The sequence below is a fragment of the Brassica napus genome, chromosome C5, assembly GCF_020379485.1.
Source record: "Brassica napus cultivar Da-Ae chromosome C5, Da-Ae, whole genome shotgun sequence".
Classification (NCBI taxonomy): domain Eukaryota; kingdom Viridiplantae; phylum Streptophyta; class Magnoliopsida; order Brassicales; family Brassicaceae; genus Brassica; species Brassica napus.
In genome coordinates, this window is record NC_063448.1 from 10,471,066 (window position 1) to 10,484,002 (window position 12,937).

General features: G+C 30.1%; 1 protein-coding gene across 1 annotated transcript; it reads left to right on the top strand.

Moving 5' to 3' along the window:
* Positions 1-1,330: 1,330 nt before the first annotated feature.
* On the top strand, positions 1,331-1,951 carry LOC111205038. Its single transcript, XM_022700352.2, has one exon. The coding sequence runs from the start codon at positions 1,524-1,526 to the stop codon at positions 1,779-1,781; it is 258 nt and encodes an 85-aa protein (XP_022556073.1). The 5' UTR covers positions 1,331-1,523; the 3' UTR covers positions 1,782-1,951.
* The last annotated feature ends 10,986 nt before the right edge of the window (positions 1,952-12,937 follow it).

A 12,937-nucleotide genomic window follows, 5' to 3' on the forward strand; every position in this document is an offset into this window, starting at 1 on the left:
CATCTGGGGAATAAGATGTCGATTAGAGAAACTAGCTGAAGTAGTAAGGTTGTTAACATATTATATTTATATTTACAGACAGGGGTGGATCTAGAAAATAAATTAACATGGGTCACAATATATATTTTATATTATTTACAAAAATATTAGATATAATTTACTAAATAAAGTATATAATAATTTTAAAATAAATGACATTAAAAATTAATTATTACATCTTATTTATTGAAATATTTAAACTAAATATTATTAACAAAAGATAAGCATTTTATAATATTAAGTATTTATTTGAGTAGTGTTAAGATAAAATTATATATTACACATATAGTTTCATTATAAACACTTATTAGATATAGTTATTAATCTAAATATTATAATTAATAAATACTAAATAAATAAAAATAAATAACAAAATAAAGTTCACAATTTTTTATTTTCGAAAAACTATATACTAAAGAAAAGAAAATCACTCATAAAAAAGTCCGCAACACAATTAAAAAGAATATATATATATATGAAAAGTGAGTAAAATAAAAAATGTATAGAATAAAATTATTGTGTTAACATAAGCTTTGTGTCTGGTTTCACCCTTGAACTTTGAGTTAAACTAAAACACTACACAAAGAAAAACAGAATAAGATAGGAGGGATTTGAACTCGTGAAGCGTAGACCGTGGGGCACAGCTGTGAGTCTTATAACCAAAAGAACTAATGATATCTAGCTGATATATATGTGCGTAAGATATATATAGTTTTAGTATGTGGCACGTGCCACACGCCACCCTACTGTGGGTCCGCCCCTGAAAAAGAGTCTAATTTTAAGTTTTGCTGGAGAGTAATTTGCCTTGGAGCATATGAGTTATGACAGTTCATAGTTGCACTCCTATTCAGAGAGCCATACGACACCGTTTTTAACTGTTGTCCAACCAAATCACAATTGGATCAAGCCCGGCTTAGATTCTCGTAAACCGGAAAACAGAGCAATTTTTTATCGTTACTATTTTGAATTTTATTTTCACACTTCTCCTCGATTTTGAAATCTCTCTCTATTTAAAAAATTGGTATTCATTTGTTCTGGAAGAAATTAGAAACCACTTTGGATAAGTCAAATATTTGACTATAAGGGTGGGTCTTGCTTGGGGCGAATTTGAAGAAGCTTCCTCAATAGGTGCGTACATACATGATTCTCTATAATATATGAGTAAGACTAGCATTCTTCCACGAGAAATTATTTTATATATTAGAATAGAATAATGTTTAATCTTCCAGAAGATTGCTGACAATTAGAAATAAATCATTCAAGAAGAAGCAAATTAAACGAAGTCATTGTTGTTGTTCACGGACACAAGGTTTGACCGCAGAACACGCGTTCTTTTAGAGTATGCAATCGTTTGCGTATTTAAACACAACCGAGAAAAATGAGAGACATTCACAATACAAACTTGAAGATCAAATTTCCTTTAGTTTGTGTAAAATACAAAACCAATACATCTCTGTGATATAAAGCTTCAGAGAGGATATATAATGAACGGAGCATCGTGGGCTGACCAGTGGGACAATAGCGCCAAAGGAGGTCGTATTGGCGGTGGTGCCGTCGTCAAAAGTAGTGGAGGTGGAGCTGCATCGAACTCGAACACTGCTAAGTACAAGGAGAAATTTGGACAGGGTCTAGACAAGACAAAATCTGTAGCTTCTTCTGGTTTTAAGAAACTCAAGTCTGGCTCTGCCATGGGTTTTCGTTGGGTGAAAGACAAGTATCACAAAACCACAAACAAACATTAAAAATTTTCAGTCTTCTTGTATATTTTAAAATATTTCGCTTGGCTTTCTTTGATCAAGTATTTTGTTTAGCTTGTTTGATTTAGATGTTTTGTGTTATATGGTAAGATTGTATGAACTTGAATGTATTCATGTTATTAAAATGATTTTTTGTATTCCTATTTTGGGAATTAGGAGCCATGTCCATAACATATCAAAAATTAAGAATATACACATAACAACATTTAGGCTACCATATAATACATATTATTGTGAAATTGGACAATAATGACCTTAACCGCGCGTGAAAAGAAAAAATATATCTTTGTGTTTTGCTTCATGAAACTAATAGGAAAAAAAGATTTTGAGCAGCAGCTGGAGAACAGAAAAGAGGTACATCAGAGAGCGACAATTACAGAGTGTTCGTAGAAATAGGAAAATCACTTTCAGGATTGCAATAGAGATCAAAAGTTCTTGATGGCACGACTACCGAAGAACCAGCTGAATCTCGGTAAATTTGGCATGATTGAATAGAATCAGGGGGTCAAGCAACAATTTCGGTTACCGTGAGATAAATATGTGAATCAATATCTTTAAGAATATGAAAAACAATGTGATGGATTGAATTGGGGAAGAAGAACAGTATCTTATGTCATGTATTCCATACTAATTTTCAAGTACAGTATAGTATGCTCCACTTACATTGGAACCACCGTTTATTTTATTTTTGCTTGATCCAGTTTTAATGGGTTTAAGAAGATCAAGAATCAGATGATGGATTGAACTAGGGAAGATGAACAATAATTTTGTGTAATATATTTTATTCTATTTTATAATCACAGTATAGTATGTTACAATTCTCCTCTTTCTCTTTGACAAATTGTATCTCCTTCGCCTCTTATTTTGCTATTGTATTGAATGAATGCTCTAAGTTAATGGAGATTCACATACATGTTTGTATTGACAGTTTATATAGCTTTCATACAATATTTGAATAAACATTACATTATAGTATACTAATCTATTCATCAAAATAGTATAGTTTCCTCCTATGTCGCTTTCACTCTTACACTCCCTCCTACTCTTTCCCTCCTTCCCTCCCATCCCCGGTCTCTCTCTCCATTCCTCCTTCCTTTCCTCCATACTTCTATCTTTCCTCCTTCCTTCTCCTCCCCTCCTGCTCCTCACCTCTCCATTTTCCTCCTTTTCCCATTCATCAATATAGTAACTATCATCAATTGTCATACTATTCTAAATGAAATATAGTATATTTTAGACCTTCAAGGTTAGGGTTTAGGTAGCTCCGTTATGGGCGATGGTTTGGTTTTACAATTTAGGTTTAGGGTTTGGGTTAAGGGTTTACGGTTTGGGTTTAGGGTTTAGAGTTTGGGTTTAGAGGGGTTTTGGGTTTAGGGTTTGGGTTTAGGGTTTAGAGTTTGGGTTTAGGGGGGTTTTGGGTTTAGGGTTTGGGTTTAGGGTCTACAGTTTGGGTTTAGGGTTTAGACCTTCAAGGTTAGGGTTTAGGTAGCTCTGTTATGGGCGATGGTTTGGTTTTACAATTTAGGTTTAGGGTTTGGGTTTAGGGTTTACGGTTTGGGTTTAGGGTTTAGAATTTGGGTTTAGGGTTTAGGTAGCTCTGTTTGGGTCTATGGTTTGGGTTAAGAAGGCGTTTAGGTAGCTCCGTTTGGGTCTATGGTTTGGGTCTATCATTTTATGAATTAGTTAGTTTTTATTTATTGATTAAAACTAAGCAATTACAAGTAATTATATACCAAATACTATATTACTGAAAATTGACAATGGCTAAAAAGGTGTTAAACACTGCGAACCAGTAAAACAAAGACTATATCATCTAAATATACAATGTGGTATAGTATAAGATATGATATAATAAGTTTCATAATTTGAAAAGATGGACAACTTCGACGACAGTGACACCAACTCCTCCGCAAATCGTATAATCTCCTACACCTTATGATTTACATGGCTTATAACAACTACAATAGTATAACGTTTATAATATAATATAGCTTATAAATGCACTTTACAACAATTTATTTATTTCTATGTCTCGTAAAGCATCTTTCTTCATCTGCTTCCATATTGGATCTATTTTCCTTTCTCACAAAACTACGGTACACCACTAGAGTATAAACATATTGTAACTAGAGGTCATTTGTGTGTTTGATAATGTAATCATACTACATTGAATATAGTATAGTGTACTGCTTTCCTTTTCTTTTCACCTCGCATTTCTTTCCCACGCGCATGCGTTTTAAAGGAGAAAATCGTCACTTTCGGACATAACTTGTCACATCGAAAGGATGACACTGTAGAATGGGTATATTCTTCATTTCTATGCCTTTTATGAATATTCACTAAATTGTCTCTTCCTATTTTTCCATTTTTCCATTTAGAATTTTAGATTTTCTCTAATAGAATATGATTTTGAGAAAATTACCCAGACTAACCTAGAATTTATAAGAAATAGCTGGAGTAACCCATCAAATTTTTTATTACTCACATAACCTATAAATTAATAATTAATTTAATAAATTCCAAAACTACCCTTTTAAAACTTATTTTCATTTTATTGTTACCAAAAAGAATTCAAAAGTAATTATATGAGTAATTATTTACTTTCCTAATTTACTTTGTTGAAATCAAATTTATTTATTAGTAATCTTGTTAATAAGGAAATTTGTATATCAGTAATCTACCCCTTTTTTTTCTTTGTCGACATAAGACTTATTTTCAAAAGATTGCAGACAAAGTTTTGGATCTTGATAAAGCTAGGGTTACTGCTTTATCAAAGTGAGTAAGGATTTAGAATTTGACTTCTCTTCCTCCAATCCATTAACTCTTATTGTTCTGCTCTTCACAAACTCACGCTATTCTCTCATTATCTTCGAGTATAATACTGAAACCAGTCTCTGTTTTGTTTATGCTTTTCTTTATGTTGTTTTTATAAGCTTTTGTCCTCTATTTTGTTAGTGCTATTTTATTAACTTGTCAGACTCTTTACTGAAGGTTGTATAATTGCTTGATACAAAGTTTTCATTTAAGCATGTTTTTTTATACAGGATGTCGATTCAAACAAATGTGGATTTAGGATTCCCGTTACGATTATTTTCAGTGGGTTGTGAGCCGAAACCGAAGAAAAGTATCAATCACCATAACAGAGTTTTTAGAAGATGTAGAAAATGATGTTGGAGAAGAAGTGTGGGACATTGTTCGTGCTTCTCCTCTCGGAGTGATTATACGGTTCGTAGAAAATAAATTCACTTGGTCGTCAAAGATTGTCGAGCATCTTCTGGTGAACCAACTTGCTTGCAAGAAAAAACAGGAGATGTGGTGCTTGTTTGGAAATACACCAGCTCGGTTCTCTTTGTCGGAGTTCGAAAACATAACTGCTTTGAACTGTGCGCCTTTTGTTGAGGATGAGGATGTCACTGAAACAAAGGTGCATAAAGGGTTGTGGAAGAAGTTAAAAGTACAGAGGAAAAGCCCTTGCAAGAGAGAGTTGAAAGGGGCCTTAGAAGATGTATAATCATGGTCAACAGAAGACAAAATCCCACTACAAGAGAACACGGATTTTGCGACTGATTTTCCCGACTGATGGTGTAGTCGCTAAATTTACTAACTGTTTGCTGACTGATTAGCGACCGGGAAATTGCAGTAGCGAAACAGTCGCTAAATTGGAAAACAGTCACCTTTTAGTCGTAAATTAGCGACTAAAGTGCGACTAATATGTAGTCGCCAAATAGCAATCGATAATCAGTCGCTAATCATTTTGGGGCTTAACAGTCACCTTTCAGTCGCTAAAAACCGTTATAAAGCACGCGAATGTCGTTTTTAAGGTAGGTATACCGAGTATTAACGACTGAATATACCAGTAGCAAAATCAGTCGGAAATCAGTAAATATTATCATAAACCTAAATCTGATACCCTAAACCCTAAACATATTTTAAACCCTAAACATGTTTAAACTCTAAACTCTAAATACAAACCTTAAAAATCTAATGTTTCACACAATAAATCTTAATCTAAACCCTAAACACAATTTCTTAAAACCCTATATCATAAATACAAACTCCAATTATAATATTTTAAAACTTAAATATAAAATTTTAACATCAAATCTTAAATTTAAACTTAAAACTAATCTTATAATAATGAATCTCAAATCTCAAATCTATAACCCAAATACTATGCACCAAACCCTAAATTTTAAACCTAAAACTTGTACTCCAAATCACAAATCTAAATATCAATTCTAAATTTCAAATTTAAATACAAATCTAATCTTTTAAAATTGTTATCTCAAATCTTACTTTAAACTCCTAACTTTCAAACTCCAAATTAACCTTATACCCCGAATCTATATTTCAAAATTTAGACTTTAACTCAAATTTACTATAGTAAATTAAAACTGGTTAGAAATTTATATTGATTATTATGTTGTTGTCATCTTCATTAGTCATTACCTCTGCGTGAATCATATCATATGCACTAAATTTGTGAGTAAGACCATTAAGAAATCGAAGAAAAAAGATACGTAACGATTCTAAACACATAACATGATAAACTCACGTTCACTATACATTCAACTTCATTTCATCTACTAATAAATTCGTATATGAACCTTACATAAAAAAATTTAATCTAATTCTTAAACTTAGGGGATGATTGATTGGGACTGTAAATGCTCTGGACAGCCAAAATTTAGTCTACAGCTATATATGTCAACCAATCGAGCTTTGTTTTCCTTAAAAAACTCACAGCAAAAAAATCTCTGCAAAATCAAAATATGGCTGTAAAGAGCTTTATTTCCAGAGCAAAAAATTAGTGATTTAGAAATCTACAGTAAGGAAAGCTACAGCAAATAAATCTACAGATTAAATTCTACAGCAAAAAATATAAAGTTACAGCACTTACCAATCATCTCCTTATTCTTTTAGAAAACTTAATCTCAAATCTTAATAAAAAAAGTAATCACATTCTTAAATCCTAAACCCTATATTCCATATGCTATACCCTGATAATTTTTGTATTAATAGTATTTTAAATCACAAACTTGAAGTCCAAAATTAAATCCACTTATATCATCTATCACACAATAAAAACTAACAACACAATAAAAGCATAAATTTGAATAAATAAATATATACTAATAAAAGAGACCTTTTGAGGCTCCGTAGAGCGTCCACATCAGCAAAAAAAACTTCTTCCGAAAGATGACACGTGTCATAAAATATAGTTTTTCATTTTAATATTACTAATTTTGGAAAATTATAAATAATATGTAAACATACAGCATAAAAAATGGAAAACTACATTAAACATATGTAAAATTACCATTTTTTCACTTAAAAAAAAGACGGCTTATCTCCGTAATGTAACCTTACCATTTTATAAAAAAAAAACAAAAAACATTATATATAATTTCGAAAATAATAAATATATGTAAACATACAACATAAAAAATGGAAATATTACATTAAACATATGTAAGATTACCATTTTACATTTTTATTTTTAAAAAATAATATGTAAACATACAACATAAAAAATGTAAAAACTACATTAAACATATGTAAGATTACCATTTTTCACTAAAAAAAAGACGGCTTATCTCCATAATGTAACATTACTATTTTGTAAAAAAAAACATTATATATAATTTCGAAAATAATAAATAATATGTAAACATACAACATAAAAAATGGAAAAACTACATAAAACATATGTAAGATTATCATTTTTCACTAAAAAAAAGACGGCTTATCTCCATAATGTAAAAAAAAAACAAAAAAACATTATATATAATTTCGAAAATAATAAATATATGTAAACATACAACATAAAAAATGGAAATACTACATTAAACATATGTAAGATTACCATTTTACATTTTTATTTTTTAAAAATAATATGTAAACATACAACATAAAAAATGGAAAAACTACATTAAACATATGTAAGATTACCATTTTTCACTAAAAAAAGACGGCTTATCTCCATAATGTAACATTATTATTTAGAAAAAAAAAACATCATATATAATTTCGAAAATAATAAATAATATGTAAACATACAACATAAAAAATGAAAATACTACATTAAACATACGTAAGATTACCATTTTACATTTAAAAATAACAATAATATGTAAACATACAACATAAAAAAATGGAAAAACTACATTAAACATATGTAAGATTACCATTTTTCACTAAAAAAATGGCTTATCTCCATAATGTAACATTATCATTTTATAAAAAAAGAAAAAAAAACATAAATATAACTATTTGACTATTTGTCCAAGTTCTTCTATTAAACATTGCCGTTTTACATTAAAAATGAAAAAAACATTAAGATTTAAACATCTATCTTAAAATATAAAATATAGATATTAACTAAATACAAAGTATAAGAAAGAGAAATACTCAATATATAGAAACAAAATAATAATTAAATATTATAAACATATGAATTATATATACAATAATAAGTAAATGCACAATTTTAAAAATATGGAAAGAGTACATTAAATATTAAACATCTATCTTAAAATGTAAATATAGATATTAAGTAAATAGAAAGTATAAAAAAAAAGAAATACACAACTTAAAAACAATGGAAAAAATATATTAATATTTAAACATCCATCTTAAAATGTAAAATATAGATATTACGCAAATAGAAAGTATAAGAAAAGGAAATACACAATTTAAAAAATAGAAAAAGTACATTAGTATTTAAACATCTATCTTAAAATGTAAATCTATCTTAAAATATAAAATATTAGTAAATAGAAAGTATAAGAAATAGAAATACACAATATAAAGAAAAATAAATAATAAGTAAATATATAATATAAGTAAATACGCAATTTAAAAATGAAAAATTACATTAAGATTTAAAAATATATCTTAAAATTTAAAATATAGATATTAAGTAAATAGAAAGTATAACAAATGGAAATATACAATTTAAAGAAAATGGAAAATGTACATTAAGATTTAAACATCTATCTTAAAATGTAAAATAGATATATTAAGTAAATAAAAAGTACAAGAAATGGAAATACATATACAGGAAAATAAATAATAAGTAAATAATGTAAATATATAATATATGAATTATATATATAATAATAAGTAAATACACAATTTTGTTTTAAAAATGGAAAAGGTTCTTTAAGCATTAAACATCTATCTTAAAATGTAAAATATATAATATAAGTAAATACACAATTTAAAAAAATGGAAAAAGTACATTAAGATTTAAATATCTATTTTAAAATATAAAATATAGATATTACGTAAATAAAAAATATAAGAAATGGAAATAAACATTTTAAAAAATGGAAAAAGTACATTAAGATTTAAACATCTATCTTAAAATGTACATCCATCTTAAAATGGTAGTAAATTATATAAAAATGGAAATACCACATTAAGCAAAAAAAAAAAATGTATAGTTTTACATCAAGAAAGTCCCTATAAAATTCATTATTCTATCAACATCAACCTCACACTATCAAGGAAAACTTCAAAGCACTCAAGCAAAAAAATGGTTCCACCATCAACTCTTGCCGTCCCAAAAACCTTTAATGACCTTGAATGAGATTTTTTATAACAACGAACTTTTTGTTAGGTGGATTCATTGTTGGGAAACTCGCAACTTCCTAAAGCCAAACTTATTCATGGGAATTGAATTGCTTTTTATAGACTCAAAGGTATTCTTACAAATTTAATTTAATCTAATCCATAATTTTATTGTTAATATTCATACTAACTCTTTCATGATCACACCACTACAGTTAATAATCATTCAAGCGTTTATCCCGAAACACTTCTTTCCTCGCCGAATCAGGTATTGGTTCATGTTGGTTTAATATTGTTTTTGGTTTATTAACCGGTTTAGGATGGTCCTATTGTAAATATAATTTAAGTTGGTTTAACATATATTATGCTTAAAATAACTTAAATTAAATAATAGTAATATTATGTTTAAAATATAATTTTAGAGAGTTTTCAAATATAGTTTACAGAACATTATAGGTGATGAATTTAATTTATTAAATTTGTTTATTAATTAAAACTAAGTTTTTTCAAAAACATACTGAGTTATAAATATCAATGCTGGATTGGTGAGTATAACATGAAGACAAAAATATAAATATTTCATTTTCAAGATAAGAAATTCAGCTTTTATTAAGTTACTCAATATATAATATCTTAAATTATTTTTTAAAAGATATACATAATGTATATATATAGATTAATCTTCCAAACTTAAACTATTATATTATATATGAATAATGTTTTTGAATAAAAATAATTTCTGATTTAAAAAAAATAAAAACAACAAATGGTTATTTTCAAATAATGGATGTAATTTACATTATACTATCATTTAACAAGTATTAGATACGTTTTGATAAATCATTATTTTCTATTTCCAGAAAAAAAAAAATTGTTAAACATCAATATCATCTAGGTTAAATCTAGGTTAAGTACACTAACATCACAAATTCAAACATCACAAAAAATATTTACATAAACATTATAATACAATAATTTAATCAAAAAATACAATTCAAAAAAATAATATTCAAAAGAATAGTTATATACTTAATATTTGAAAATCAAACATATTTTTACTAAAATTGTACTTACCTGGTCAAGGAGATCGACCATCTTTTTACGGATCGATCGATTGTTGAGCATGTGGTCGATCTGAAAATACTCTGCAGTTTAATTAAATATCTAAAATATTTATTCCAACACTCAACAGATAGTTTTGCTAAATATGATAACTAGGTAGCCAACAAAATTACAAAAAAATATTTAAATAGTAAAAAATATGTTAATTTAAGGTGTTAAAATTTAAAAATAAATTTTAATTATGACATGCATCTTAACATTTATATAAATATATATCATAACCTAAATATAAATAATTTAACAACTTAAATTAGAAAAAATAAAAATTCCGGGCGTAGTCCGGGTTAATCTCTAGTATTAGAGAAAGCTTCCCATTGGTCAATTTGAAGAACACAAGGATCAAAGTTATCTACCGTTGGATTAACTTGATCCAACGGATGTAAATTAACTGACTTTTTCTCATTCCTCCTCACCTTCTACGAATCTTATCCTCCTTTCTCTCTGTATCGCACTATCTCTCTCTCAAAATCTTATCCTCCTATCTCTCTGTACACAATGAACAACAAATCAACAAAGACTGAGAGAAGAAGAAGCAATCTCACTATCTCTATGTCACTATATCTCTCGCACAAGAAGAAGGAGATGTCACGAAGAAGCAGAGATGGAGAGGGAGCTTCGGTGTGGCTCTACCTCATCTCGTCGCCACCTCTCTCCATTTCGTCTCCGGTCATCAAGTTCTTCTCAGCCTCTCTTTGCCATGAACCTCGCCGGTCAAGCTCTCTCTATCTCTCTGATTTTGTATTGTTTTTGGTAAAGTAAGGTGGCTGGTGAGGAGAGGTGTGAAACTCTTTGTAAACTGAAAGTACTTTTCTTATAGAATGAAGGCAACATAAGAGTTGCTTAAATAACAAAACGTACAGATACTCCCGACAGTTTTGGTAAAGTCTTAACCACTTCTTATAGTAGAGGAAGACTTATTCAAATAACTTAAAGCAGAAAATAATTCAAAACTACCAACTAAAGACTCTACCAACTAAAGACTCGATCTTTTATTTATTAATCCCTCCCTTAAACTTGAACTCCTTTATAAAGTTTAAACTTCCTTTAAACTGACTCCCATGTGTGCTCTCAGCTTCTCAAACGCTTCAAGTTTCACCGGCTTTGTCATGATATCTGACAATTGCTTATGAGTTGAACAATACTCCATTGAGATGATGCCTTCATTCACAAGCTCTCTTAAGAAATGAAACCTCACATGAATATGCTTGCTTCTTCCATGTAGAACAGGATTCCTTGACAACTTGATAGCTGAACTATTATCACAGAAAAGAACAGTTCCATCACCTTGATCAAACCCGATTTCAGCCAACACGTTCCTCATCCATACAGCTTGACAAGCTCCAATTGCTGCAGCAACATACTCTGCTTCCGTGGTAGAGAGTGTGACAATTGGTTGTTTCTTTGAGCTCCAGGACACAGCTCCTCCTCCAAACATGAAAGTGTAGCCTGATGTACTCTTTCTGTCATCCTCATCGCCTGCATAATCACTGTCCACATACCCTACAAGCTTTTCTTCTCCACCACGCAAGTACTGAATACCATAGCTTGCAGTTCCTTGCACATACCTCAAAATACGCTTAACAGCCATCATGTGCCTTTCATTTGGATTCTCCATGTATCTACTAACCACATTCACAGAGTATATCAGATCAGGTCGAGTAGCTGTTAAGTACCTCAAGCTTCCCACGAGTTGCTTGTAAGCGGTTGGATCAACTTCTTCTCCAGCTCCTGTCTTGGTCAGTTTGTTCCCTGGAACCATTGGATTCTTCACAGAGTTGCAGTCTTTCATTCCATACTTCTTTAAAGTCTCCAGTGCATACTTCTTTTGGCCAATAAAGATCCCAACCTCGTCTTGCACAACCTCCACGCCTAGAAAGTACTTCATCTTTCCTAGATCAGTCATTGAGAACTCTTCTTGCATTGAAGTTTTGAAGCTCTCCAGCATGCTTTCCGAGTTACTAGTGTAAATGAGGTCGTCTACGTACAAGCTCAGGATCAACGAGTTCCCTTCTTCTGTTTTTACGAACAATGTGTGTTCGCAATAACATTTCTCAAAGCCTTCCTTTATAAAGTAACTCTCGATCCTGCTATACCAGGCCCTAGGAGCTTGTCTTAATCCATACAAAGCCTTTTTCAACTTGTAGACCTTCTCACTGTCAATCTGAGACTCGAACCCCTTAGGCTGCTCAACGTAAACGTCCTCCTTAAGCTCACCATGTAGGAACGCGCTCTTCACATCTAGTTGATATACACTCCATCCTCTTTGAGCCGCTAAGCCGAGAATCAGCCTGATCGTGTCCCATCTGGCCACAGGTGCAAAAACTTCATGGAAGTCTACTCCATAGGTTTGGTGAAAGCCCTTTGCCACCAGTCTCGCTTTGTACTTATCCACCTCTCCTTTTTCATTCAACTTGGTCTTGAAGACCCATTTCACTCCTATCACC